This window comes from Peromyscus eremicus, chromosome 5 (assembly GCF_949786415.1).
Source record: "Peromyscus eremicus chromosome 5, PerEre_H2_v1, whole genome shotgun sequence".
Lineage (NCBI taxonomy): Eukaryota > Metazoa > Chordata > Mammalia > Rodentia > Cricetidae > Peromyscus > Peromyscus eremicus.
Window position 1 is genome coordinate 132,493,427 of NC_081420.1, and position 26,293 is coordinate 132,519,719.

The 26,293-nt window shown below is 40.6% G+C and overlaps 1 protein-coding gene across 3 annotated transcripts in view; it reads right to left on the minus strand.

Annotated features, from left to right (window-relative positions):
• Positions 1–798: 798 nt before the first annotated feature.
• Rpgrip1l (RPGRIP1 like) overlaps positions 799–26,293 on the minus strand; it is a 97,245-nt gene continuing 71,750 nt past the window's right edge. For all 3 annotated transcript variants that reach the window (XM_059264548.1, XM_059264549.1, XM_059264547.1), the window contains exons 23-26: positions 15,574–15,757; positions 7,430–7,514; positions 3,331–3,464; positions 799–1,507 (exon numbers count right to left, since the gene is read on the minus strand). In XM_059264548.1, the coding sequence (XP_059120531.1) occupies positions 1,395–1,507; positions 3,331–3,464; positions 7,430–7,514; positions 15,574–15,757 (516 nt within the window). In that variant the 3' untranslated portion in view covers positions 799–1,394. The remainder of the gene's footprint in view (positions 1,508–3,330; positions 3,465–7,429; positions 7,515–15,573; positions 15,758–26,293) is intronic.

Genomic DNA, 26,293 nt, shown 5'->3' on the forward strand with positions numbered 1-26,293 from the left:
CACAAATAGGAGCAAAGAACTCATTTTCCAGGGCTCTAATCACACAAAGAGGGAATGCCTAATTCTCTAAATGAAATGGTCTGTGATCACTGAAGCAGAGATTTAATATAGCACGGCAAATTAGGTAGATTTTAATAAATTACTTATCTCCCTGAATACTTTACATATGCTTAAGAAGGAATAGTCTGTTTGCAAACAGTGAAAACCCACAGCCTATAAAAATCCTTTGAAGAAAACGACAAATAAAAAAGTAAATTAAAAAATGAAATGCATTATATCTCAGACCCCCAGAGACAATTCCTTTGCAGCACTGATTCACAGCTCCATTAAAAATATCAATTAAACCCTTCAGCAAGACTGTGTAAAAGCTAGAAATTAACTTTTGGAGCTGCTTTTTGAGGGTCTGCATATCCAGATACATCCCAGCATTGTATAAGCTTGATGTAAGTTTAAAAAATGATAAAAAAGGGTCTCCTTTCATGTCTAACTAAACATTTTAGAATTTGAGTCATACTTTAATTTTTTCTATGTAATAACTTTAGTTTGTAAAGTATGAGTTTTCTGTCTGTCTATCTATCTATCTATCTATCTATCTATCTATCTATCTATCTATCTATCTACCTACCTATCTATCTATCTATCTTTCTATCTATCTTTCTATCTATCTATCTTTAAATGAGTACAGTCTTGGGTCCCATATCAGCATCACAAACACACTGGTACCATAGGACCTGGAATGACTACAATGTTTATGAAAAACAACAAAAACTGAGAGTAATTTACTAAGTTGGTGCCAAGTGTCCTTCTTTATATTTAATTGATAGAAGCTGCATGCATCAAAGAAAATGCATACTGAGCTTTAATGTGCATAAAGTGGATATTAGCATTTTAAAGAAGAAGATTAACACATTAATCCAAGTAATTTTCATATATTGCTTCTAATAAAATCTTCACAGTATAAAAGTCTTAATGAGGCTAATCAGTGGCTTTCCATTTAGTGGGATGATTAGGAATAACATAAAAAGTATTTCTTTTTCATAGGTTTCCTAAGATTTAGCTTTTCCTTATGAAAAATAAAAATGGGAACTACTCCCAGTTCTTCGTAAGAAAACGTTGCAAATGTAAATAGATATTTCATTCTATCATGTTGATATAAATTATTGAGAAGGTAGCCCACTGAGGAGCACTCAAGTCCTAAGGGGTGGCAGTCATGGGGAAGAAGGGATAGAAAAATAAACAAACAAACAAAAAAAACTAAACAAAACTTGAACATTCAAGCCTAGGCACTCCTCCTCAGCTCCCATGAATTATAGATTACATACAGCAGAGTGATTACTCAAAATCTCATCCTGGAGCTTTCATGTGGCATGTTCTCAGAAGTAGGCTGCCTTCTTTCAAGCCTCCAAGTCCTCTCTGTATTGCTCGTAGACAGACCGTAGGGCATGGAGTGCCTTCACGGTCACCTTCAGCTTGCCGATGCTCCCTCCGTCTGCTCGGGCATCAACAACTGAGGAGAAGACAGCAGCAAGGTCAAAGACACGCTAGGCTAGTTCACACAGCTTTGAGATGAACACAGTTGTGTGAGCACTACATGTATGAAGACACACATTTTATATGTAATCTTGAAGCTTACCAAGTGAAAGGCTATAGCTATTCACACATGGTCAAAATTTTTTCTAACACACTGCGTGAATAACCAACTTCAGACCTCCAAACCACTGCAAAGGTATTATGCAATCAGCATTAGGAAAAACAAAATGTTGGACCCACAAACCTTAATACATCTGTGAATTGGCTCTGAGGGTCTGAGGTTCACTTTTTGAGTGAATGTGGACTTTCCTCAGGAGAGCTATCAGTGATGCCCCAAAGGCAGACTACTTAAATCCTGAGGCCTCTTTAAATACAGCCTGGTGTATGCCAGGTCAGTCCCTGCACCCTATCAGCTGGGGAGACATTTTCTAGGGATTCAAGGCCAGAATGCTGGAGTTTGTACGTTTGATAGTGCTTATGGGTCTTGAGGTTTCTTCTTATTTCTTTGAACTTTAATGATGGGATGGATCAAGTGTTCCTCCAGTCTCAGCCTCCTGAATAGATGAACTACAACCACTGCTCTGAGTAGTGTATGTGTTACTTCCAAGAACTGTTGTGAGGAAACCTTCAGAGAAAACTTGGTAGGCATGTAGGTGGAGAAGGGGTCCACTGGATGTGCAGTGGCCCACTGCTACCCAGCTTATTCTCCTGAGCTTTTATCTTTCTTAGAGACCACTCACTTGCATATGATACAGAACAAGGTATTAAAATGCTACTAGGAACAGTGCCTGGTCATTGGACTGGCTTCTGAAACATGGACCTAACAGCTGGGTGTCAGCAGAGTGTGACTCCGTGGTCTCACAGGAGAAGGTGGGTCACTAAGCAGAGCTGACTGTAAGAGATTGACTTTGGTGATTTCTGTTAGACTCTTGGTCCCAGAGAGTTTACTAAGGTTATATGAGCATTTGAATTCTCTCATCTTTTGCTCCGTGTCAAACAAAATATAACTAGCTGCCACCAAGCTAGATGTGCATACTCTATGGATGCTTCCAAACATGCTCCCACATATTTATTTGGTTTAATTTGGGCAATCATTTGGCTCAATCTGGACTTCCAAGAACCTGTCATGTGGCTGGGGCAGGTAGCCCCACATTGCTGCCATCCTGGTCCTTAGGAAGTGCTCATAAAGTGATTTGATTGTGGCCTCAACAGGTAAATCAACAAACCCAGCACATCATCCTAGAGAGGGCTGTTAATTTAGCCAGCTCAAAGCAGAAGCAATGAGTTTCTCAACTGATTGTGAGTGGCCAGGGCCGTCCTTGGTTATGGTTTATAAAGTGTAATTGTGTGATGTAAGAAAAGGAGAAATGAGGCACAGCTGGGACTGATACCTAGCAAGGTAAAAATCTAGGACACAGTTTTGTGAGGAACACCCTATCTGCTAGAATCCTAGAGTTAGCAGAGGGGACACACCCTTTGCCTCCAGCCCTGAACTAGAGAAGCCTCGAGAAGAGGCTGGCATGGTTTCGAACAACAAGATTAAGGCTACATGTCTTAGCCTCAACACTAAGAAAAGCGTTAGTTATTCCCTCGAAGCTCAATTATTTACACATTTCTATTAGTCACAGAAGGATGGGGAAGGGAAGGGGAGGGTGCAGTGACAGGCTCCCAGCTACAGCAGCTGTTAGCTTGAACTGCACAGCCTTTGCTGCTCCCAGGGAGCAGAAAGAAGTCTGAATCCAGAGCCTGACCCTTTGGCAGCTGGTGGCTGTGCAGACAGAGCCATGCTTGCATTCATACCATCAATGTCCTGTTGGGTGATGTCTCTCCCTTTCTGGAACACATCAATGAGGTCAACATGAGCAATGCCGATGTCCTCACACTCTAGGTCCTGTTCGTCCTCAGGAGGGTCACTGACCACGGTGAAGCGCACACTAAGAAGGCACAGGACAGAGAAGGTCATGGACACACACACACACACACACACACACACACACAACTATGTGTGAAACGGTGATGTTTTCAATGACACCAGTAGAAAGGGAATTACCTTAGGCAGATATCTTAACTGAACTATTAGAAGCTCAGAGCTCACCCAGCTTTCCAATGAGCACCAATCTCCTTTTTAAGCCTGGTAATTATCTCCAGAATCAAAGAAAATGACCAGGCAAAGGGAAGGACCCAATGTTCATTACACCAAATCTGGTATTTTGATACCTCTACTTTTAAGACTAAAAGGGTGAAGCTCATAAAGGCCATGGTAGGTTACACAGTCAGCATTTTTGATAGAAACAAATGCTTCTCCTCCCCATCCCCCGTTGTACAACTCTGGGGTTGGTAGCAAGCAATCTACCCAACTGTCTGTGTTGTCCTACAAAATGCAGAGGTTGCACTGCCTGGGGAGCGGTCTGAATGCCCACAGAGAAAGGCTAAGCTCTGCCCAACGACTGTATCAGATATTCGTATTGCTTTAGCAACCTTTTAACATACAACCACAGCATCCAAGTTCTACTTTACTTTTAGACACATAATTGCAGGGCTCTGATGGAACTGATTTGAATTAGTGGCTTGTGCTGAGGCCAAACACACTTGGATTGACCAAATGACAGGAATTTACAGTTAAGTACTCTTTTGATATGTCTTGGCAGCATAGCTTAAACCATGGATGCTTATAAACCTTACCATTTTAAATTCTGTGAAACATATCTATCCCAAATCAGAAACAAAACAAGAAACAGAAAAATCGAAGCCCCTGAGAAATCAGACCTTGAAAAACACAAATGAAATCCTTTCCAAATGCTGATAGGTAAACATGACAATGTCTCTAACCAACTTGCTGAAGACAACATTCAGCATTTCATTCTTTTACAAGCCCCGTTTTTGGCTAGGAAAAGAATTGGAAGAGATTAGAAAACAGAAATCTCTTAAGTCAAAATGAAAGTTAACACCCGTTTACACAGAAATCACAGAACATGGATCCAGACTGTCAAGTGGTCTAAGTATTTTACATGATGTACAGGATATGGGGATTCAGATGGGTGGTTAGGACATTCATCCTTAGTTTACATTCTACTGCTATACATAGACAGCTGTGTGATGCTGGAGAAATCATGCAAGTCTCCTTGATTTCAGTTTTCTTCTCTGTGCAATGAGGACAATTAGAGCTATGAACAGGGAGGGCTCCTGTGAGGATCAGATGGAACGATATAAATAACCAGAGTCTAGAACACAGCGGGCTGAGTAAGTGAAGGAAGGCTATTTCAACAGATTGTCAAATCACCTACTTACTCAATTAAACAAAATGACTGTTAATAGAGCTCAAGATGGCTGCTCTTGTAGAGGACTTGGGTTTCAGTCCCAGCACCCACATGGCTGCTCACAAATATCTATAACTTCAGTTCCAGGGGACCCAATGCCCTTTTTTGGCCTCTGCAGGCACAGCATACACATGGTACATATATAGACATGCACGCCAAACACGCATGAACAACAACCACCAAGTTGTCCTAGAATGAATGTAGTGTGGAAAGGAGAAATGAAAAAAAAAATGAAAACAGAGGCCACTGTTGCAGGGTGAGTGACACGGCACACCCTTCTAACAGTGCTGGCAGAGAGCATCCTACGGAATGGGACACAGAGGAGAACGGCTCTCCAGGGTGTAGAGTAACGGGCTATTTCCAGGTACTTTAGGTACCTTGACACCCAATGCACTTCAATCTCAGATTCTGAGCTCATACCTGCATCATCTTATAAAGGAGGGCTATTACCTTCACTGAGTGTGCATGAATTCTGAGACAAAATTAAAAAACCTTCTAAGTCCTATAAAAAGGACTAGGGATGTGGAAATGCAATATTCCTGGCTTTAAATTCTAGAGAGACTAAATGAGAGGTCAAATAAAATCCACAGATCTAGGGTGCAGATCAGCGTTAAAACTCCTGCCTCACATGGACCGTGGCAAGAACTTGGCTTCCATTCCCAGCATTAAAAAACAAATAAACAAAACCAATGAAAGAACTAGAAAGTTAAACTCAAAAGGGATTTGATGAATTTAAAACTAACATGTCTCCACAAATTCACGTGGCCAAGCATCCCTCCTAACCTACTTTCGGCCAGTCAGAACAAATGGGGCCTGGGTGCATGCCTCCTAAGGGCTCCTGGCCTGCCTGAGGGCCCAGATGCACATCTGGGGGGTGCAAACACCAAGTGCTCTCCAGCTGTGTCTTCCTGCAACCCTAATTCTGGGCCCAGCGTTGCTAGCCCTCCCATCTATCCCAGAATGCCTTCTACATTATCCTTCCTGCCTGGCATTCCCTCAGCCTGGAACCATATGTCCCAGGCTCTTGTATCTCGACTGAATCCCTTCAACCTTCATAAATCAGGTTAAATGTCACCTTCTCAGATTGGCTTTCACTTTTATCTTCTCTTTTAGCATTTAACTTGTTCAATCTTCTTCCTTCCTCTTTATTTTATTTTTTTTTTTATTATTTTTTTTTTTTGGTTTTTCGAGACAGGGTTTCTCTGTGTAGCTTTGCGCCTTTTCCTGGAACTCACTTGGTAGCCCAGGCTGGCCTCGAACTCACAGAGATCCGCCTGGCTCTGCCTCCCGAGTGCTGGGATTAAAGGCGTGCGCCACCACCGCCCGGCCTCTTTATTTTTTTAAGGGTCCTCACTAAGTAGCTCTGGCTAGCCTGTAACTTGTTATGTAGACTGGACTGGCCTCTAACAGAGATCCACCTGCTTCTGCCTCCCAAGTCCTAAGATTAAAGGTGAGTGCCACCATACCTTGTGTTCAATTTTTATTCTAATCATCACAGCATGTAATTAATTTATTCATTTACTTGTCATCACAGTTTATCTTCCTCATTGGTGGATTTTCTCAGTACAACTTTTAGTCAAGAAAAAGAAACCAAAAGGGAACTTGAATCAGACTCAAAACTCTACCTAAAATTAATAATGGAAAAAAAACTTTTTGGTATTTTATTTACTTTCATTTTATGTATCCAAGTGTTTGCCTGAATGTCTGTCTGTCTGTCTGTCTGTCTGTCTGTCTATGTTCCATGTGCATGTAGTACCATGGAGGCCAGAAGAGGGTGTCAGATCTCCTGGGACTGGAGTAGATGGTTATGAAGCACATGGTGGTGCAGGTACCCGAATCCAAACCCTCTGGAAGGACAGCCAGTGCTCGCTCTTCCCCACCGAGCCATCTCTTCAGCCCTAAGTTAATGATTTTTAAGGTTTTATTTCAATGTATCACTGTTTAAAACAATTGTATACTTCCAAATGCAGATGGGACAGCATGCAAAGGCACTATGAGCAATTCACTATGGTTGTCTACTACGTTTGCCATGCCTAGGAAGAATGGTGTTCCCCTAGCCGAGGCTGGTAAGTTAGCACCAGTATTGATCAGGGCTTTCATCCGAGAAAGAAAATTCTCAAACTAGAGAACCACCTCTGAGTATTAACAACAGGAGAGAGCATTCCTTAGTGTCCCATGTGGGAAGGGGCACGCCATCCCTTTCTTCAGCACAGGGAGGTTGAGTAGCATGCCAGCACTCACTAGGTAAGCATTTCCCTCTGTGGTCCACACTAAGCTCTCATGAGAAAATGACATGAACACTTGTGTCTGTGAGGGACAGTTAGCCATTTTTGAAGGAACAATGTTGGGGTGTAGGAGTTACTGTGGTTACTGTGGCCTTTTCTCATTTTCTGTGGTGCCTGGAACCAAACTTAGTACCTCACTCATGCTAAGCAAGCACTCTACCACTGAGCTACACGCCCCCCCGCCATACACGTCTTCATTTTCAAACTTCTTTGTTAATAACAAAACTGCAAGGAAATTCCTACATTCCAGAAAGAAAGGACACAGAGATTTGCTTTATGTGAACTTGCTGTAAGTACCTTCTGTGAGGCAGTTCTTGCCTTTGCAGTATGGCTTTTAACATGTCTCTCTCCGCTGGGTTGTTTTCTTTATCCAGGTAGATCACTATAGCAAAAGAAAGAACAGGTCCATACAAGGAAGTCACTCAGACCTACACTCCATTGGCATCATCCTGTCCTCCATAAATACTGTTTTTAAAGACACACGTCATGCCACCTTGCTGCGTGTCTGACAAATCCAAATCCAATCTGAATGTGATCAAGTGTCATGCTACTGGCAGGTTGATGTGCACACTGTTAGAAAGGATACACAACATCGGAGAGCCTCATCACCACCACTGCCTGCTAATGGCTCTGGCAGACCTGACAGAAAAACTGGGGTCTTCATGGCTTTGTAGGATGGCAGTGCGGACGGGCTGTACACACAGTGCACATCTGGAGGATGGCAGTGTGGACGGGCTGTACACACAGTACCACCTGGAGGATGGCAGTGCGGACGGGCTGTACACACAGTGTGCATCTGGCACCCTGCTTTTTCAGCAGAAGACTTTCCTCTTCTACATGCCAGTCTGGGCTTAGGGCTCTTGTATGACTGCAAGTGCACACAGGGACAGTGCCGGGATGACTCTGGAGCTCGTGCTCCCTCAGGTTCCAGTGGGGACACAAATTTCACCACCAATGTTTCCAAGGACAGTTTCAGTTCAGCGCCAAATGATCATGCTATTGACTCCCTGAACAATATTAACCAAAATTCAAAGGTGCCCTGTGGGAGTTAGGCACATGGAGTGGGAGACAAGCTGCCTGTAAAGAGGTAACTTAGTGGCTAGGAGAAGTAGAAATCATTGGAGAAACAGCAGGCAAGTCACTCAGCTCTGGAGAACTAAGGCCTCTGTCCTTACAGTTGGCCATACCGTGTGGAGTTCATTATAGCTACTGAAATTTGCAGAGACCAACACAAATGATTTGAGTGTTTCCTGACCACTACAGAAAGTCATCTTAGTAGATAAATTTTCCTAGTGCTGTGGGTCAGTACCTTAGTTTTAGAGGCTGTCAGTATATCAAACTTACCAGGATTTTTTTTTTTTTTGCTAATTCAATATCTGGCTTATCATGTATTCTTCTACTTCATAATCCCAAAGCTTATAAGTCATATTGATTTATAACATTTGATGGCCAGAATAATGAACGTAATTTAGAAGAAAAACTGAGGTAGGGTGTGCACACATATGCCCACAATCTCTTTCTCACTCATACTTAGTAAGTTAAAAAAAAAAAAAAAAAACTAAGGCAGAAACAATGACAAATCTCTATAGCTTTTCAGACTGACATGTATCATGACATGAACTCTGTTACCCTTATCTGCTGGGGATGTCTTTCTGTGTGCTGTGAATGTGTTGCTCTGATTGATTGATAAATAAAATGCTGATTGGCCAGTAGCCAGGCAGGAAGTATAAGAGAGAGGAGAATTCTGGGAAACGGAAGGCTGAGTCAGGAGATGCTGCCAGCCGCTGCCATGAGAAGCATGATGTACGATACCAGTAAGCCACGAGCCATGTGGCAAGGTATAGATTTATAGAAATGGGTTAATTTAAGATATAAGAACTAGATAGCAAGAAGCCTGAGCCACTAGGCCAAACAGTTTAAATAATACAAGCGTCTGTGTGTTTATTTGGCTGTGGGCCCAGGCGGGACTGGAGGTAACTCCAGCTACACTTATCAAATAACAATTTCTTTTTTTTTCAAACAATTTCTTAAGTCTTTGATACATAAATAAAAATATTTTCTTTGTATTAAAGCCTCTGAATTTCCAACTCCATCATTCAAATTCAAATAAAAAGGTCTTTCAATTAAACTTAGATTAGTTTTGATGAATTTCAATTTGTGGTAACATACATACAACTTAAAATGTAGCATTTTAACCACTTTATAGCATGTTCATTGACATTGAATGTAGACACGGCAAACACTGTCACTACTTTTTCTCTCTAGAATCCTTCCCTCATCTCCAACTGAAAATCTACCTACTAATCAGTGACTTTTCATTTCCTTTCTGTCTCGATGTACCTCCTCTAAGTGGAATCACACGTATGTCTTTTTATCTCTGGCTTATTCTCTTAGCAGTAATATTTTCAAGGCTCATCTCTGCTGCAGCATGTATCATATGTAATGCTGAATTACATTCCACTCTATGCACACAAGACTTTGTTTTCCCAATCATCCTGTGATAGACTTGTGGGTTGTTTCTCCCTCTAGCTGTCAGGAGCAGTGAACACATGGCTCATTATGTGCTTGTATCTTTTGATTCTTTCTGCTATTTACACTGAGGTAGAACTGCTGAGACACACGTTTAACCTTCAAAATAAAAACATGTTTAACCTTCAAAAATAAAACAACTCCCCAACTATGTTTCTGCACCACCCTGCTGTGCGTTTACTGAGTGACGTTTTGCACTAGGTACCACACTCAACCACAAGGTTTTACAGATGGCGACGCAGACCCGAGAAGGCCAGAGCCTTGTTGTAGTGCAGCGAGAGCTCTCTAGTGTCTGTGGCTCCGTCGCTCCCCTGCAGCTAAGCTTCTCCTGGCATTTCAACTGGGCATGTTGTTGGTCCAAGGCTGGAATGGGGAGAGGTCTGTAGCTGAGCTGGGCCACCCACTGGCCTTCTCATTGTTCCATAAAGGAATATTGATTAGATCCATCAAGTTGACTTAAATATTTTGGTTGACTCTTAAAAATTCATTTTTGAAAATAAAATTCTAGTTCATAACCAATATATTTAGTTTTACAAAAGCATACCAACTTGGAATTGTGCCTATTTGTACAAACATAGCCTAGATTGGGCTTCTGAGTTTAGCTTAGTGGTTCTCGGTATTTAACACACGTCCCAGCTACTTGGATGGCTTGGTAAAATGTGGATTACTGTGCTGAACCTCAGAGTTTCATTTCTGATTCCCGGCATCTGCGGCATAGCCCAAGAATTTGCCATTCGAACATCCTTCTTTTCGCTGTTATCGATGCTGGTCAGGGTACCATACACCAAGAACCATCTCAGACCAACATTCCTTCACCCAATTTTTAAACGAGATCAAGAAGTACTAAACACTCTGTGTTGAATGCTGTGGGAAAGAAGGATACTTTGGCTACCTATGATTATGACACATGGCCCTATGATGCTGTGAACACCAAGATTCATGTGGGATTCTGAAATAATAGATGCACATTTAAAAAAATAATTTCAATTTTAAATACACTCTTTAAAATGTAATTATGGTAGATACTAAAAGTAATTGACTCTCTCAAAGTTATAGTGTTTAACTCACATTTCCATGAGAAATCACATTTGTCTAGCACTTGCTAAGTTTTGACATAAACTTCACAAAAGCACATACTTAAAAAAATATGATAGTTTATGATGGAGGGAGAAGTCATGGGGATGGGGAGAGACAGGGTGCTGGGGAAGTTCCCAAGAATCCACAAGGATGGCCCCAGCTTAGACTACCAGCAGTAGTGGAGAGGATGCCTGAACTGGCTTACCCCAGTAATCAGATCAGTGAGTACCCTAACTGTCATCATAGAGCCTTATCCAGTAACTGATGGAAGCAGATGCAGAGATTCACAAACAAGCATCAGATCAAGCTCCAGGAGTCTAGTCAAAGAGAGAGAAGAGGGATTCTATGAGCAAGGGGCATCAAGATCATGATGGGGAAACCTACAGAGACAACCAAACCAAACTAGTGGGAACTCATAAACTTTAGACCAACAGCTGTGGAGTCTCTATGGGACTGGACTAGGTCCTCTGCATAAGCGAGACAGTTATGTAGTTTGATCTGCTTAAGGGATCCCTGGTAGTAGGATTAGGATCCATCCCTGGTGCATGAGCTGGCTTTCTGGAGCCCACTACCTATGGTGGGACACCTTGTACAGCCTTAATGCAAAGGGAGGGTCTTGGACTTGACTCTCCTGAATGTACCAGGCTCTGTAGACTTCCCATAGGAGACCTTGCCTTGTTGGAGGAAGGAATGGGGTGTGGGTTGGGGGAAGGAGGCGGGAGGGGTGGGTGTAGGGAGGAGAGGGCAATCTGTGATTGGTATATAAAATGAATAAAAAAATTCCTTAATAAAAAAACAAAACAAACTAACAAACAAAAACCAAAAGAAATCCTGACTCACCCCAAAAAACAAGTGCAAAAAAAATGATAGTCCAAACTCAAGCTAATCTCCAATTACCACCCAATTTAATAACTTTCAGTAACATAAAGGATAAAATTCTGTTAGTTGTGACAACACAAATGGGATTGGGGGACGTTGGAGAGCATTATGTCCAGTCAAATAAGCTGTGGTATCTAATACATGTGGAATCTAAAGAAGTTGATCTCAGAGAGGTTAAGAACAGAATAATGGATTCCAGAAGCTTGGGGAAAAGATGGGAGGGATAGGAAAGGTTGATCAGTGTGTCCCAGGTTATATTAGATAGGAGAAGGAAGTTCTGGTATACACTGTACAGAATGACTATTTCAAAGAGCAAAGGATTATGAATATTTTTACCACAAAGAAGGATTAAACATTAGCAAAAGCAGACAGGCTTAGTCTGAGATGAACACGGAGTGCTGCGTATATGTATGGAAATATCATGTGGTACCCTGTAAAGAAGTATAGCTTTATTTTTACTAGGGTTCAGGGTTTGAACTTAGGGCCTCATGCTTGTTAGACAAGCAACCTAGCACTGACGATATCTGCACCTCAACATTTATAATTATTGTGTCGATTAAATACAGTAAAAAAACCCTCAGTCTGGTAGACTGAAGAAATCTGCACATTCTCCATCAATATCAAATGCAAGAGAGATGCAGAGTGTTAGAGGAGGTTGTTAACCTTGAACCTTTGATAACTTTTATATTAAAATATTATCACCCCTGTAATCTTTATCTTTGCCAAATTTCTCTTCCTATTAGTAACAAAATCTGATGTTCTACATCCTTTTCATTTTCTGAATTAAACTTTAATTGTTCCAAAAGATAGACTGCTCAATCCTCAGAGACTAGGGGTCCAGATCTGCACAAGTCTCATAAAAACCTCAGCCGATTTCATTAATCTTTCTTCTTTCCACTGTCAATTCCCCAGAAAGCTTTATTCAGCCCAGACAACCTTCTTCAGGCCTACCATTAATCTTTCCCCCCAAAAAACTATTTTCTTTACTCAGCATTCTCAGAGTATATTTCCAAGCCCAATAAAATGCAAATGTTTTATTCTTGCTACTAACGTCTATCAAGTGAATTGAACTTCAGTTTTTTCAGTAACAGTAGCCCTAAGAAAATACTCTTGTATGCACATGGAGCTAACATTAACACCTCTTCATAAAGACTGAATTTGATTATGAATGATCCTGGGGATTGCTAGTTTATTCCAGTCATCTTATGTACCTAATTTAGGCCTTGGCATTCAAGTTCCTTTTGTGTGATTCAGATCATAATGAAGAGTCAAATCAGAGCTGGGTTCAGTGAACCTCTCTGTGGGTAGAGTGTTCACACAAGAGAGTATGTCTTAATTGTGCCCTAAATCTTCCATTGGATTTCAAAAGCTGATTTGGAAATAAAATGACTTTCATTAACTTTCAATGAAATTTGGAAGCTGTAAGGCTGTATTATATCAACTTTCTCTAAGTAACAAGTGAGTGGTAAATAGTACAATAATTAGTTACATTACAATAGTATTTATTAACCAATGATTCAAGGAAGTCTCTCTGCAACAGTGATACAGGTATAACGATTAAAGAATGAATATTCCCACGTCCTACCTAAATGACAAAAAAATGCTAACAAGGTTACTATTTCTCAAATTTTCTGATGACCTGGGACTTCAGTTTTTCATAGGAAACAACATCAGTTTTAAGAGCTGAGTGTATTTCTTTCCCTATTCACAAAGATGCTCACAAACGGTCAATTAGTCAAAACTCAATAGACAAGAACAGAAACTTAAGTATAATAAATATTGCTACTGAATTTTTTTTCTATTCTAAAAGAGACCTCCCCACAATCAAATGGCTAATTCCTTAGAAACATAAGCAACTCTTAAACCACCAATCAGATAGTAGAGGCCTTGTAATAAAAGGGAGAAATAAAGTGACCTGGCAGCAAGATCCTAGCCAGACCTCTACAACTCATGTGCACAAAACCTAGGAGGCGTCAGCATGTATCACAGGTTTGATCTGAAGAAGAATTGGGTATGCTTTCTAGGCAAATGGAAACATCTGCTGTGCTATCTGGCCACATTTCTCAGTGTACAGACAACTTCTCAAGAACAATCTGTTGCCAGTCTAGCTGAACACTGTGCTGGCGACCTTTATAGAACAATAAAAGGCAAAGTCTATCTCTTTCCTTGGGGTATCCTCGTTAAAATTAACTGAATATCTCTTTTTACTACTACTAATATTCTGATATGGTTTATTTTTCTGGTACTGTGCAATTGAATATCCTGAGGAAACTTGAGAAAATACTTTTGGGAATGTTTCTTTGACAGCAAATGAGTGAAAGGGTGCACCTAGAGTCCTGACCACAGCACTTACTTCTCAGACAATTTTTCAAGCCATCACTTGTGGAGTTTTAGCTGGAAGTGATCTTAAACATCACTTTGTCTTTAAATAAGAAATGAAGGAACCAGGGGATCAACATATCTGGACCAAGTTTACACTTAGTGAGAATTGCACATACAGATAAGATTAGAGCAGATCTCTGGGTCCTCAAGATTACTGCCTCAAACTATGAACATATTTCTAAAAAGGTCAGAGTTTTGAGTAGGCATGATCATCTGTAATTCTGCTGCCACAGCAACAAGACTATATGTGTTTCTTACAATGCAGTTTCTAAGACTGGCAAAAAAAAAAAAACTTAGTAGTTGGTTTGGTGGGTCATGCTTTTAATTCCAGCACTTGAGAAGCAGAGGCAGGGGGATCTATGAGAGTTCAAGGCCAGTCAGTCTGGCCTATATAGCCAGCTCCAGGACAGCTAGGGCTACATAGAGAGAGACTATCTTAAAACATTATCATCATCATCATCGTCATCGTGGTTCTTGTGGTGGTTTGAATGAGAATGGCTCTCATATGCTCAGGTTTCAATGCTTGGCCCACAGTTGGTGGAACTGTTTGGGAAGGACTAGGAGTGTGGCCTTGTTGGAGGGAGTGTGCCATTGGGAGGAAGCTTTGAGGTTTCAAAGGCCAACACCAGTCCAGCTGGCTCCTTGTCTGCCTCATGTTTGCTGTCTCAGTATGTAATCTCTTAGCCATGCCCATGTGCTGCCACTGTCCCTACTCTGATGGTCATGGACTACCCTCTGAAGCTATAAACCCCTAACAAACTCTTTCTTCTATAAGTTGCCTTCATCATGGTGTCTCTTCACAGCAACGGAGAAGTAACTAAGACAGTGTCCAACCTGAATGAGATGGCCTGATTCAATAAAAGCTAGGCAGTCCCATCTTCGTGCTTTCACGGACTCCAGAGAATGTTCTAAGTTGTTTCGACTCTTGATGAAGGTAGCTTGATCTGACCTTTGTTTTTCCTCTGATTCTACATTGTTGATCATGTAATATGAAAAACTCCTAAGAACTGATTGATCTGAGCATTCTCAAGGTGCTTATTGGGTCTGTGTTGGTCCAAAAGACTTATGTTAACTGGTAGGTAGAGCAAGCCCTAGAAGAGAAATCTGCCTGCTGCAATGGTTAAGAGATTATGCATCACTGTATTAGGCAGCACAGAAACATTGACGGGAAGGCACTGACCAAAAAGGCACCCCACAATCAGGATACTATACAATCTGAATGCTGTAACCAAGAAAAAGCCTAGCACATCACCCTCCGCCCCGTTACAATGTCAGGTTTTTAAATTAAAATTCAACAGTAGACCTAGGTGGGTGGCATTTCTTGTAGACACCATAATATAGTAGGTACAGCCAGATACCACTTTCTAATTGTCTGTGTTTTCTCATAGTTTTACAATGGCTTCAAAGTACTTTTCTGAATTGTTATGCTACAGTGTTGGCTTTTATTAATCTAGTCTGACAAGACTTCTCTGCATGTGCACATCAGAGATTTAAACTCTATGCATATTACCTTAGCTTACTTCACGAAAGAAAAACCCACATAAAAGTCTATATCACAAATAAATCACACGTACCATTGGTATAGTTATAGTAGACCCACTGCCCATGCTTGGGTTTTGGCAGTGACACAGGTGTCTCTTCAGCGGGAAGACTGTAGAACCGACACTCAATGAACAGCCGTTGGATAGTGTCATCCCTGGTTATTCGAGAATCATTAAGGCTCAGAGCTATGATCTCAATCCGAATTTCCTCTGATGGCTGTTTAAAGAGTAAAACAAAAACAACAAAAGCAAAATAATCAAATGAAAAAAAAATCCTTTATTCTATTCCACTATTAGTTTAAAATAAAATGTTGCAGCCAATGGGTTTCTTTTCTGGAATGCAGTGTACACTACTGTACATTCCACATGATAGATTATTCATGACACACAGAGAGAATGAGATTCTAATGCCCCAGGGTTTGAAGTTAACAGTGTCATGGCAATCGTCTCCTGATTTACATTTGAGGCTATAAATACCCCACTGGTAGTCTATGAGGAGTGAAGATTATGAGGTCTTCATCTCCGATGGCTTTTAGAATGACAAGTATCAGTTGGCCTTGTTTCAAACTAGGTAATGAAGTACATGTTTATCACTGCTTTATTTCATCTGCAGTACCTGGGAACACTCAATTATGCAGTGATCAAAGCCTGTTGAACACTTTAGCACTATTATGCTAATATATATAGCTATATCAATCTATAACAACGGAGGCAGAAGCTACAGCTCATTTTCACATTCCTGCCATAATTTACTTCATTCAGTAAGTAACACATTTTCAAACAAAAGAAACAAAATCTTATATCTAAGTTTACATATTACTTCTTGCAATTTATTTTCCCTTTCACATTTATAGACTGAAGAATTAAAATGACATTTGTTTGATATTCTCCAGACTCCACAGACATTAACATGAGATTTGGAAATGTTCTTTGAGGAATGACTTTAATTGACAACTATGACTTTAATATTTGATCACACTACAATCTTTCCTCAGTTAAATTTGTTTCTCACAATTTAAAATTTGTTATTTAAAAATTATTCTTTACTATCAAAGCCACGATACTGTCAATCATATAAACTTAAAGTAATAATTAGAAAAACATGAAAATAACATTTGTTTTGTGACCAGGTTGTAAAATTCATTGTTAAGTGTATACCAGCATGTAAACCCACCATAGTGATGATGTGGACATTTTACAGGATGTAATTAAGCAAATTAAAGAAAATTTCAATATCCTATTGAAAGTATGCCTCCACAAAGAACCACTCCATTGCTGTCAACCCCCTCAATATTTGATGAAGTAATTTTACCCCCTTCTTTCAAAAGACATTTTCTTTTATTATGCATTCTAAGACACTTTAACTAAAAACTGAAATCTGAATATTTCAATAAGGTTATTTTATTATTCAGTAGATTCATGGAAATTTTACTAGGATGACAGAGAAAATTCCACACCATTCTGTCTCCACTAATACAGGTACAAGGCTGCAGCTGGCAATATTACTAGGATTAGCATAGTATGATGAAATATTTAAAGGAAAATTTTTTCTAAAACCTAATAAATCAAATGACTGCCAAATGTCATTAAAGTGATGGTCTTTGACTTGAATATGCTTTTCATATTCAAATTTGAAAAGAAAGAGATGAAAGCCTGGAAAGGTTACTCGGTTTCAACTAATAACCTCAAGCCCTCTCTGTTCACGTGCATAAAAAATGAAGTTGGTGCTATTGTCTAACCTCAGCTCAGAAAAGCCCTCTGACTGGCGGAGACTACATGGTAAGGGAAATATCTTAAATGACACTGTTTTTTCCTTAAAATGTACTGTGGTTGCAAGAAGTGCTCACATATATTTTATAATGCAGGCATGAGTAAAAGCACAATGCAAATGGGAACGGGAATATAGGCAGCTTAGAATTACATATCAATAGAACCTTAGAAAATGTTTATGCTTCTGCACAAAAGCAGGAGAGGAAATAGCTGGAAGGAAGAAGCATACACTCATTCCAGCTTGTGGAGGCAAGAATTCAAAACTCTTTATGATGTATGATGACACAAATGAATTTTAAAATAGCACAAGACCCTAATATATTTAAGACATTATTTTATATTTTATCAATGCTATATTAACTATATGATTCCCAAGCAGAAACTTGCATGATTTTAAGAGCTAATTTGGGTTGTCAGGACTATGAGGAATTCTCCAAAGGTAGCAACAAAAGGAAAATACACTGAATTATCAAAAAAAAAAAAAGCATTTAAACCTATTTGTCTATTTTTCATTCTGCTCCCGTTTTGCTATTTTGGCAGCTTCTCCCACCCCAATATCTAATTTTCTGCTCAGTCCTATGAGTGCAAGTCATGGTGACTTTGTTCATTTGATGTTGTTAGAGCTCTAAAGGGGTGAATGGCAAATCATCTATGCCCAGAAAGCAAGCTCTGAAGAAGACATTTTTCAAGCATTATAATTGTCAGTAATGGTACTAGGCAATTTATTTGAACACTTGATTGAATCTGCTACGTTCAAGTCAAAGTTTAACTGGTTCATGTAGGAAGAGCTGGAGATGAAGAGGCCCGGCAGCTGCGTGGCTGCATTTTCTCTCTCTTCCCCTGTTTCATTTGTGCTCTGGCGTTTCTACCTCAGCCAACAGCATCACCTTTTGACTGCTGTTGTCTACAGCTGGAAGGTCTGAGTCTTCTTGCTGTTTGCATCTCTCCCCTCAACTATACCATATAGATCAGCATTTCTGTTCATTTTCCTTCCTACTGCAGTGCTTGGCTGAACTGTCGAAAGCATTTGATTTTTCACACAGTGTGCAGCCATTGGCCCCTCTCCTCATTTAGTATTTGAGAAACGTCTTTAGATTCTTTTAATACAATGGAATTTTAGTTATTAAAAAGTAGAAACTTGACAGAGTGAGGGAGAAACTGGACAGGACTGATATAACAGATAACTTGTTAGCAACAGGAAACCGACTGTAAGAAAGTTCAGCGGACAGTGGGGACCACTATTGTGCACACCCAGGAAGTAGATTACTCTCATGATCACGAAAGACACATGTAAGGCATGAGGCAGGAAGCCTGACCTCTAATCTCTTGCCTATAGTCCCAACCATATTACCTTTTACTTTGCTTGAAAATCTTTCTACTATCCTATACTCTAGCCATCCCCTCAAGTCACGGTGTGCTGGGTATATTGTTTGTTTTTTGCATCTGTAGTTTATTTTGTCTGAAATAATCTTTTTCAGAGGACAAAATCCAGTCACTGTGACCATACACTTTGTGCTGACCTCTGTGTGGCTGCTGACAGCTTTCTCCCACAGCTCTCACTGTTTCTTGGACCCGCTGTATGGACCTGCATGGAGTCCTCACCTAGCTGCTTCTCTATAGACCGTGAGCCCAGGTAGTGAGACACAAGCTTACCTGTCTGTGGTTTAACATCCTTACCAATACCTGCACACAGTTGGCTCACAATAAACATTTAGTGGGAAACCGGAGAATGAATATCTGCTCTATAGCCAGAATATCTTTTATATTGTCAGAACTATTGAAGCTGCTATTTCTAGGACTTTCTCATTTGAAAAATGTTTATGTGTGATACATTTTGGGAAATGGGTGATTTTTAACTACTGCAAAAACCGCTTATTATTCTAGATTTTAATTGGGGAAGACTATCTGAATGATTAATACACTGAATCTGGGTGGCAAGGTAGTATTACTTTAACTCTTCTATATGTTTGAAATTTGTCACAATAAAGACACTTTAACCAAGAGAATTAGGAGTAATAATGTAATGATTGAGAAGACAGTGGATGAAGGTGGGAATGGTCTCAGCACTTAGGAGCTAAGGCAGGAGGATCAACATGAGTCTGAGGCTAGCCTGGGCACATAAGTGAGATTCTGTCTCAAACATACACACCTACACACACACACACACACACACACACACACACACACACACACACACACTCGTATGCACACAAAGGGGGCAGTCCTTTTTAGTAGAAGCCTTCTAAGGTCTGTTTAGTATAACAAAAGTAAAGGACATGTGACAGCCCTGCACAGCATTAGCATCTACAAGATGCAGTAGCCAGATGGTACAGGCTCGAGCTTTTCCTGCTGTTTCCTCTTTATTGGTGTGGACCTTTGGTACTAGGTAAGTTGATGCATTCCATCACTGTCATGTTCACCAGTTGCCCCATCAGCTCCCGTAGTTAGAGGATGTCAACATCAGCATGTAAGAAGAACATTTATAAATTGTGACCGTGGTGAGCAGAAGTAACAGAAGTGACTCAAGTAAGAACTGCATACGACTTATTTTTAGTGTCAGTATAGATGGACACTACACATTATGTGACTGAATGATCTGGAAACGTGATGACAGCTTGTATTACTCAGAGAAAAATGATTTTGGCTCCGTTCCACTACTGCCCTGACTGATGCTACTTTACATCCAGCCACAGTTCTCTATATTGTTATCGAGGTTGTTATTAGCAAGCTGAAAATTTCCATGTTTGATCTCACAGCATCCTGCCTAATTCTTCATCTGAATTTAGACACTCCAGTGACACAGTGGGGTTGGCTGGCTGTTTTCTCCAGTGCTAGGGATTGAACCTAGGACCTTGTATATACCAAATGGGCACTCTGTCACTTGACTGTTTTTAGAAAAGTGCTCTAGCCTGACAACCCTACACACAGTATCACGGCTTTCTGTGAGAATGACTCGTGATAATGCTTTACAACTTGTCTCAGCCAGTAAGATTGCATCTAACAATGGTGAGGTTATAGATATGTTTAATTTTAGTCTCAATTTCTGTAATGAGATGGCATTCAATTTTCTGTGTATTTAATTTTTAAAACTACATTTATTTGTGTGTGTGTGTGTGTGTGTGTGTGTGTGTATGTGTGTGCGCGCACACATGTGTATGTGCCACAGTACTCAAATGCCACAGTGAGTTTGTGGCCAGAGGACAATTTGAGGGAGTCATTCTTTTCTACCGTGTGGGTCCTGAGGACTGAACTCAGGTAGTCAGGCTTGGCAATGGCACCTTTATCCACTACGCCATCTTGCTGGCTTCACATTTAATTTTTCAATTATAAAACATGACAATGTGAGAAAAGTACAGAAAATAATTTGGCTTTCTAAGTACCCACTGTCTTACAAAAATGCCATGTTTTGCTATGTATAAGTCAATCCTTTTACTGAAGAAATGAATATTAACAGTAATATTAATAAAAGCAAATCCCCCAAATGCCACATTCTCCTGTCTTTCCTACTTTCCAGAGGATCTCTGTTCTGAAATTGGCAGTATCATCCCAAAGCATACAGTCATATTTTCTATGTCTGTTGTGTCCATAACCAGCATATGACATTCTTTTCTATTCTTAGGTTTTCCATTGGTGGTAGCATACACTATTAGTCATTTCATAAGTAATTTTGTCATCCAATGTTATGTTTTTGAGATTTACTTATCTTAGTCAAATCATTCTAACTCTTGTTCACTTATATTACATATATGATAATGGAATCATTGTTTGGTTTTTTTGTGCTGTTTTTTGTCAGGTTGACACAAATCTAGACACACCTGGTTTATTGTCTATATCAGTCTGGCCTGCGGGCCATTTTCTTGATTGCTGACACAGGAGGTCCCAGCCCACTGTGAACAGTGCTATCCCTAGATGGATGGGTCTGGGCTGTATATGGAAGGAAGCAAAACAAGCCACGGAACCAAACCAGCAAGCAGCACTCCTCCATGGGATTTGCTTCAAGCTCCTGGAGCCTTGGCTTCCCTTAATGATGGACTGTAACGTAAGCAAAATAAACCCGGTTCTCTCCAATGTGCTTTTGCTCATGATATTTTATCACAGCAACAGGAATGCAAACTAATATACTGAGTGTGCAAAATACCACAATGTCTGCCTGTAGGAGACTTAATAGGTGGGACTTGGTTCTTTGTAACAAAGCAGTAGAAACAAAACAGAAATAGAAGGTGATGATCTACAGCTGTACCATTGAAGAGTTAGTTTTAACTGAGGTGCTAAGTACAAAAGAGTGATTCCAACAATCACACTCACTACTGATGGTGGCAGAGGCTGTGTAAGGAATGCAAACTGACTAGAGGAATCTTCTACTGCCTTCCTTCAGGCTGGGGGTGGGAAAAGCCATTCCAAAGATTCAAAGAAGGCCTCCTGACTTTATACCAGTCCCAAGGCTTCTGTGTAGCAGGACTAATATCCTCTTTTGAGAGGAATGGTGGTACAGGCTTTAATCCCATCACTCGGGAGGCTGAGAGGAAGACTGTGAACTTCAGCCAGTCTGGGCTACCTAATTAGATGCTGCTTCAATAAAACCAAATGCGAAGGATGTTGCTCAGTGTTGGTGCACAGTACACGGCTCTGGGTTCGACTCCCAGGACCCCTCCCTCTTCTCCCCAAACTCATCTTCACATGGGCATTGAAAAGTTTTGCTTTTTGAAAATGGTAATTATTTGGGAGAAATAAGAAGATATAGGAAGATGGTGTGTCTCCAGAACTCAGTGCCAAGGTAATGCTGTTAACGAACAAAGCCAAGCCAGTTTTCATTAGTGGATAACCTCTCTTTACTAACAAGTTCTGTTAACATGTGCCACACTGAACAAACCTAAACACTGAAAACGTCAGCGATGGGTTAAAGTGATACTAGGGGTAGCTGAGAGTGCTTACTTTAAAATGTTCTTATGTCCCTCTACTCCGTGAAAACTAGTGTGTCTGTAAGGGTCAGCAAATTAGAAAGGCTTATTACCACTTCTAATACATGGCTTGTAAGATTTTTCATGTCAAACAAGGATGTCTATATCCACATGGTTTACTATGGTGGTGTGTGAAGGAAGGAGAGGTTTTAAGAAGCCCCTCGCCCTGGCTCCAGTGACTGATCTGCTGCTGCACCTGGACCAGCACTGGAACAGGTGTCACACTGTGGCTCTCAGTCAGGGCTGCTTGTTAGACTCCCTGGGGAGCTCCAGGTGCTGTGCTGGTTGCACTGACATGGGGAGAGGCTGGGTCCCGGCAAAATGCCCCTAGATGATTTTCATGGCACCCAAGGGTGGAGAGTACTGCTTTTCCTTACAGCTGTCCTCACCCACTAGTACCCCAGAATTACACGCTACAACAGAGGTTTGGGGCCCTTCTTAAAACCTCTGATGCGCCTGGGTTGGGTAGGGCTCCAGGGTGTGCCTCTCTCACAAACTGTCAGATGATATGGACACTGCTGGTTCGAGGTTTACCCAGTCACCATGCACTCATCTTGTGTTCACTGATCTTCTCTGCTACTTGCGGAGAAATTCCAGAATGTCCACATTAAACTGTTCTTTAGTCATGTGAAATTTTAGTACGGGATTAGTACTAAATAACTTAAAATAATTTAATTTCTTTTTCAGAGGCAATCTTTTGCAGTGTCATCATTAGGAACAGTCTAACACAGTGGTTCTCAATGTTCCTAATGCTGGGACCCTTTAATACAGTTCCTCATATTGTGGTGACCCCAAACCATAAAATTATTTTCATTGCTACTTCATAGCTGTAATTTTGCTACGGTTATGAACTGTAATGTAAATATTTGATATGTGACCCCTGTAAAGGCTCATTCAACCTCCAAAAGAGTAACGACCCACAGATTAAGAATATAAATTATAAACAAACAACAGCTTCTGTTTAATCGTCTAAAGGTAAAGTTCCTTGGACACTAAATCTAGTAGAACTTACCTGAACAAACAAGAGCCAGCTGATCTGTACACTGAGCACATTCTGAGAATACCAGCCAGCCACATGATCAGACGCCAGTCACCAAAACCCATGTGAAACCCAGAAACTAACTTAACTGGTTCCTACCTCTCTAATCAGCCAACTGGTTACTGTTTGACTACCTGTTATCGTTTGAGTAATTGGCTATGTGGCCTTTCAGGACTAAACAAAACTCAGTTACTGTGATTTGGTCTACACTAGTTCAGTCTTCTTAGCCCAGTGTAGATGCTTAGTCTAATCTATGGTCTCCTACGGAAATTTACTAAGCACATCCCATCCAATAAATTAGGAGTTGACAATTTTTCTTTTGGCACTTCATATTACATGGTCTCTGTGAAACCACTCAATCTCCCCCTGTAGAGAACACAGACAACAAACTGGTGAGCAGTGTAGCTAAGCTGCTCATAGCACACTAAAGATTAGGTTAAAAAACATAAAGTAGTTTTAAAAGCAATCCTTATCAGCAAAACAAGGCAACAGTTCTGGTTTTATATAAAACATACTTAAAAACCTACTTACTGTCTCAAAAAAAAAAAAAAAACAACCTACTTGTTAGCTTAAGTTTTTATACCTAAAACACTGAGAGGGGCTTATTACCCAATGGTAGGATATCATATAAGATTCTTAAGTCATTTGATAATTTTTTAATAGGTGAATTCTAAAACTAGGACATTTTTTCCATCTTGATCTTTGAAGTTTTAAAATGTATTTGCTGATATCATCTCTGCAGCAGCTGGGCATGTCAGCTTATTGTTGAGTGATGGCATTCCAGTGGGTGGTATCGAGGTGTCCTGCACACTAAAGCCCACTCTCTGTCCCTGCCATTTGCAGTTCTTACCTGCAAACATGTTGAACACACCTACATTAGTCAGGGTTCTTTAGAAGAACAGAACCGATAGAATGAATCTATCTATCTATCTATCTATAGAAAGGGGATTTATTAGAGTGTCTTACAGGCTGTGGTCCAGCTAGTCCAACAATGGCTCTCTACCAATGGAAGGTCCAAGAATCCAGTAGTTGCTACTGAGACTGGATGTCTCAGCTGGTCTTCAGTATACACTGGAATCCTGAAGCAGACTCTAATGCCAGTGAAGGCATGGACTTGCCAGCCAGAGTGAGCACAAGCAGAGAGCAAACTTCCTTCTTCCGTGTCCTTTCTATAGTTGGCCACCAGAAGGTGTGGCCCAGATAGAAGGTATACCTTCTCACCTCAAAAGATCTATATTGAAAGTGGGTCTTCCTACTTCAAATCCCTCACAACTTGACTATATCTGGAATTAACTAAAACCCAGCTACTTGGGTTTTAGTTAATTCCAGACATAGTCAAGTGGACAGCTAAGAAGAGCCATACAACACCCATGAGCTGACGGCATATATTTTGTTGTGGAAAGTGGACACACTTTTTAAGTGATAAACTTGACAATGATGCAAAAGGATTAATTTTTCAATGCAAGTGCAGGTTCTCAGTTTTGACGTCTATTTTGAGGCTCTGAAACAAGGTTTCTAATCGATGTATTATACATCAAATTGATACTGTTAACTTATGATTATTCAAATTAATAAAATATTCATAGAGAAATGTCCAAAGTTTTACATTTCCCAGACTTCCGTTCCCTACCCCCATTAATTATCATGCCTAGAAGCTTTTTAGCAAAAGCAGCAGTCATCAGGCTGACGGGGTCTGACAGGCCAGCAAGGCCCAATTACACTCGCGCTCTGTGCCACTTTGATGTCCGGGAAACGAAGAGAGATAGGGGCCAATTGGGTAGCACATTATGTTAATGACTTGATTTAATCCCGCCACTAAACTTTATGTAGCCTGTTAAAAAAGATGCTAACACTAATTATACCACTTTGGAAAGGAAAGGAGGGGACAGGCATTTCATACTGACAAAGTGAAGCTCATAAATGTTGTAAATGAAATGAAACAAAATGAAGTAATCTATGATTAATTATAGATCACAGACACAAAGGAAAGGGAAGGAACCAAGAAATATGTCCAAGTCCTGGGAAATCTGTTAGATTCCTTTTAAGGATCAACATTCTAAGAGATAACTATGAGCTGTCAGGATCTGTTAACACAAAACAGAAACTAAGTGATCTTAAACTGCTTACACAGTGATACTAGAGAATTCCAGTCCACAGTGTAACTGGCATCAGTGAGATTTATCTAGGACATTATTTCTAGCCCTAACTGCAACATTATAAAAGGAAGCAGTTCTAAAAGTCTGTGAGGACGGGATAATATAGGGTGGGTTATCTAATACCGTTTAAACTACTTTACCTCTAACTATTCTTTATACCGAATCTACCTTTTAAAATACATCCCAAGAACACAGATTCCTTAAGAATAGCTGCCTAGATGGCTCAGTGGTTTTCTTGTTGCTCTTTCAGAGGACCCAGGTTCAATTCTCAGCAACCACATGGCAACTCGTAACTGTCTGTAACTCCCGTTCAGGGGATTGGATTCCCTTTTCTGGCCTCTGTGTAGTGCAGACACAGATGCAGGCGAAACATTAATACACATAAAAGAAAAATATGTCTAAAAACAATAGGAGCCCATTTCTTAGACTGCTTTATTCCCAGTCCCTAGAGTAAGCATCACTTGTCTGCTTTATGAATGAGTCCATTGCTCTTCCATTCTTCAAAATTCTTAGGTGTAGTGGTGTTTATCTGCAGACCTACTTACTCAGGAAGCTGAGGCTGGAGGATTGCTCTGAGCCTAGGAGTTTGACATTAGCCTCGGCAACACAACAGGACTCTTAACACCAACGCAATGTAACAGGCCTCTAGTCCGGGCTAAGACGTCACAAGTTTGGTCTGCAGCGGCTGGCCCTGTTGCTTCTGGTCTGTGTCAGAAGGCACACCATGCAGGAGCACAGGGAAGAGGAGGACTGCCCACCTCACAGCCAGGGATGAGACAAGACGGTGCTGCTGTCGCAGGACCTCCTTCTGAGGCGCACCTCAAAGCTTA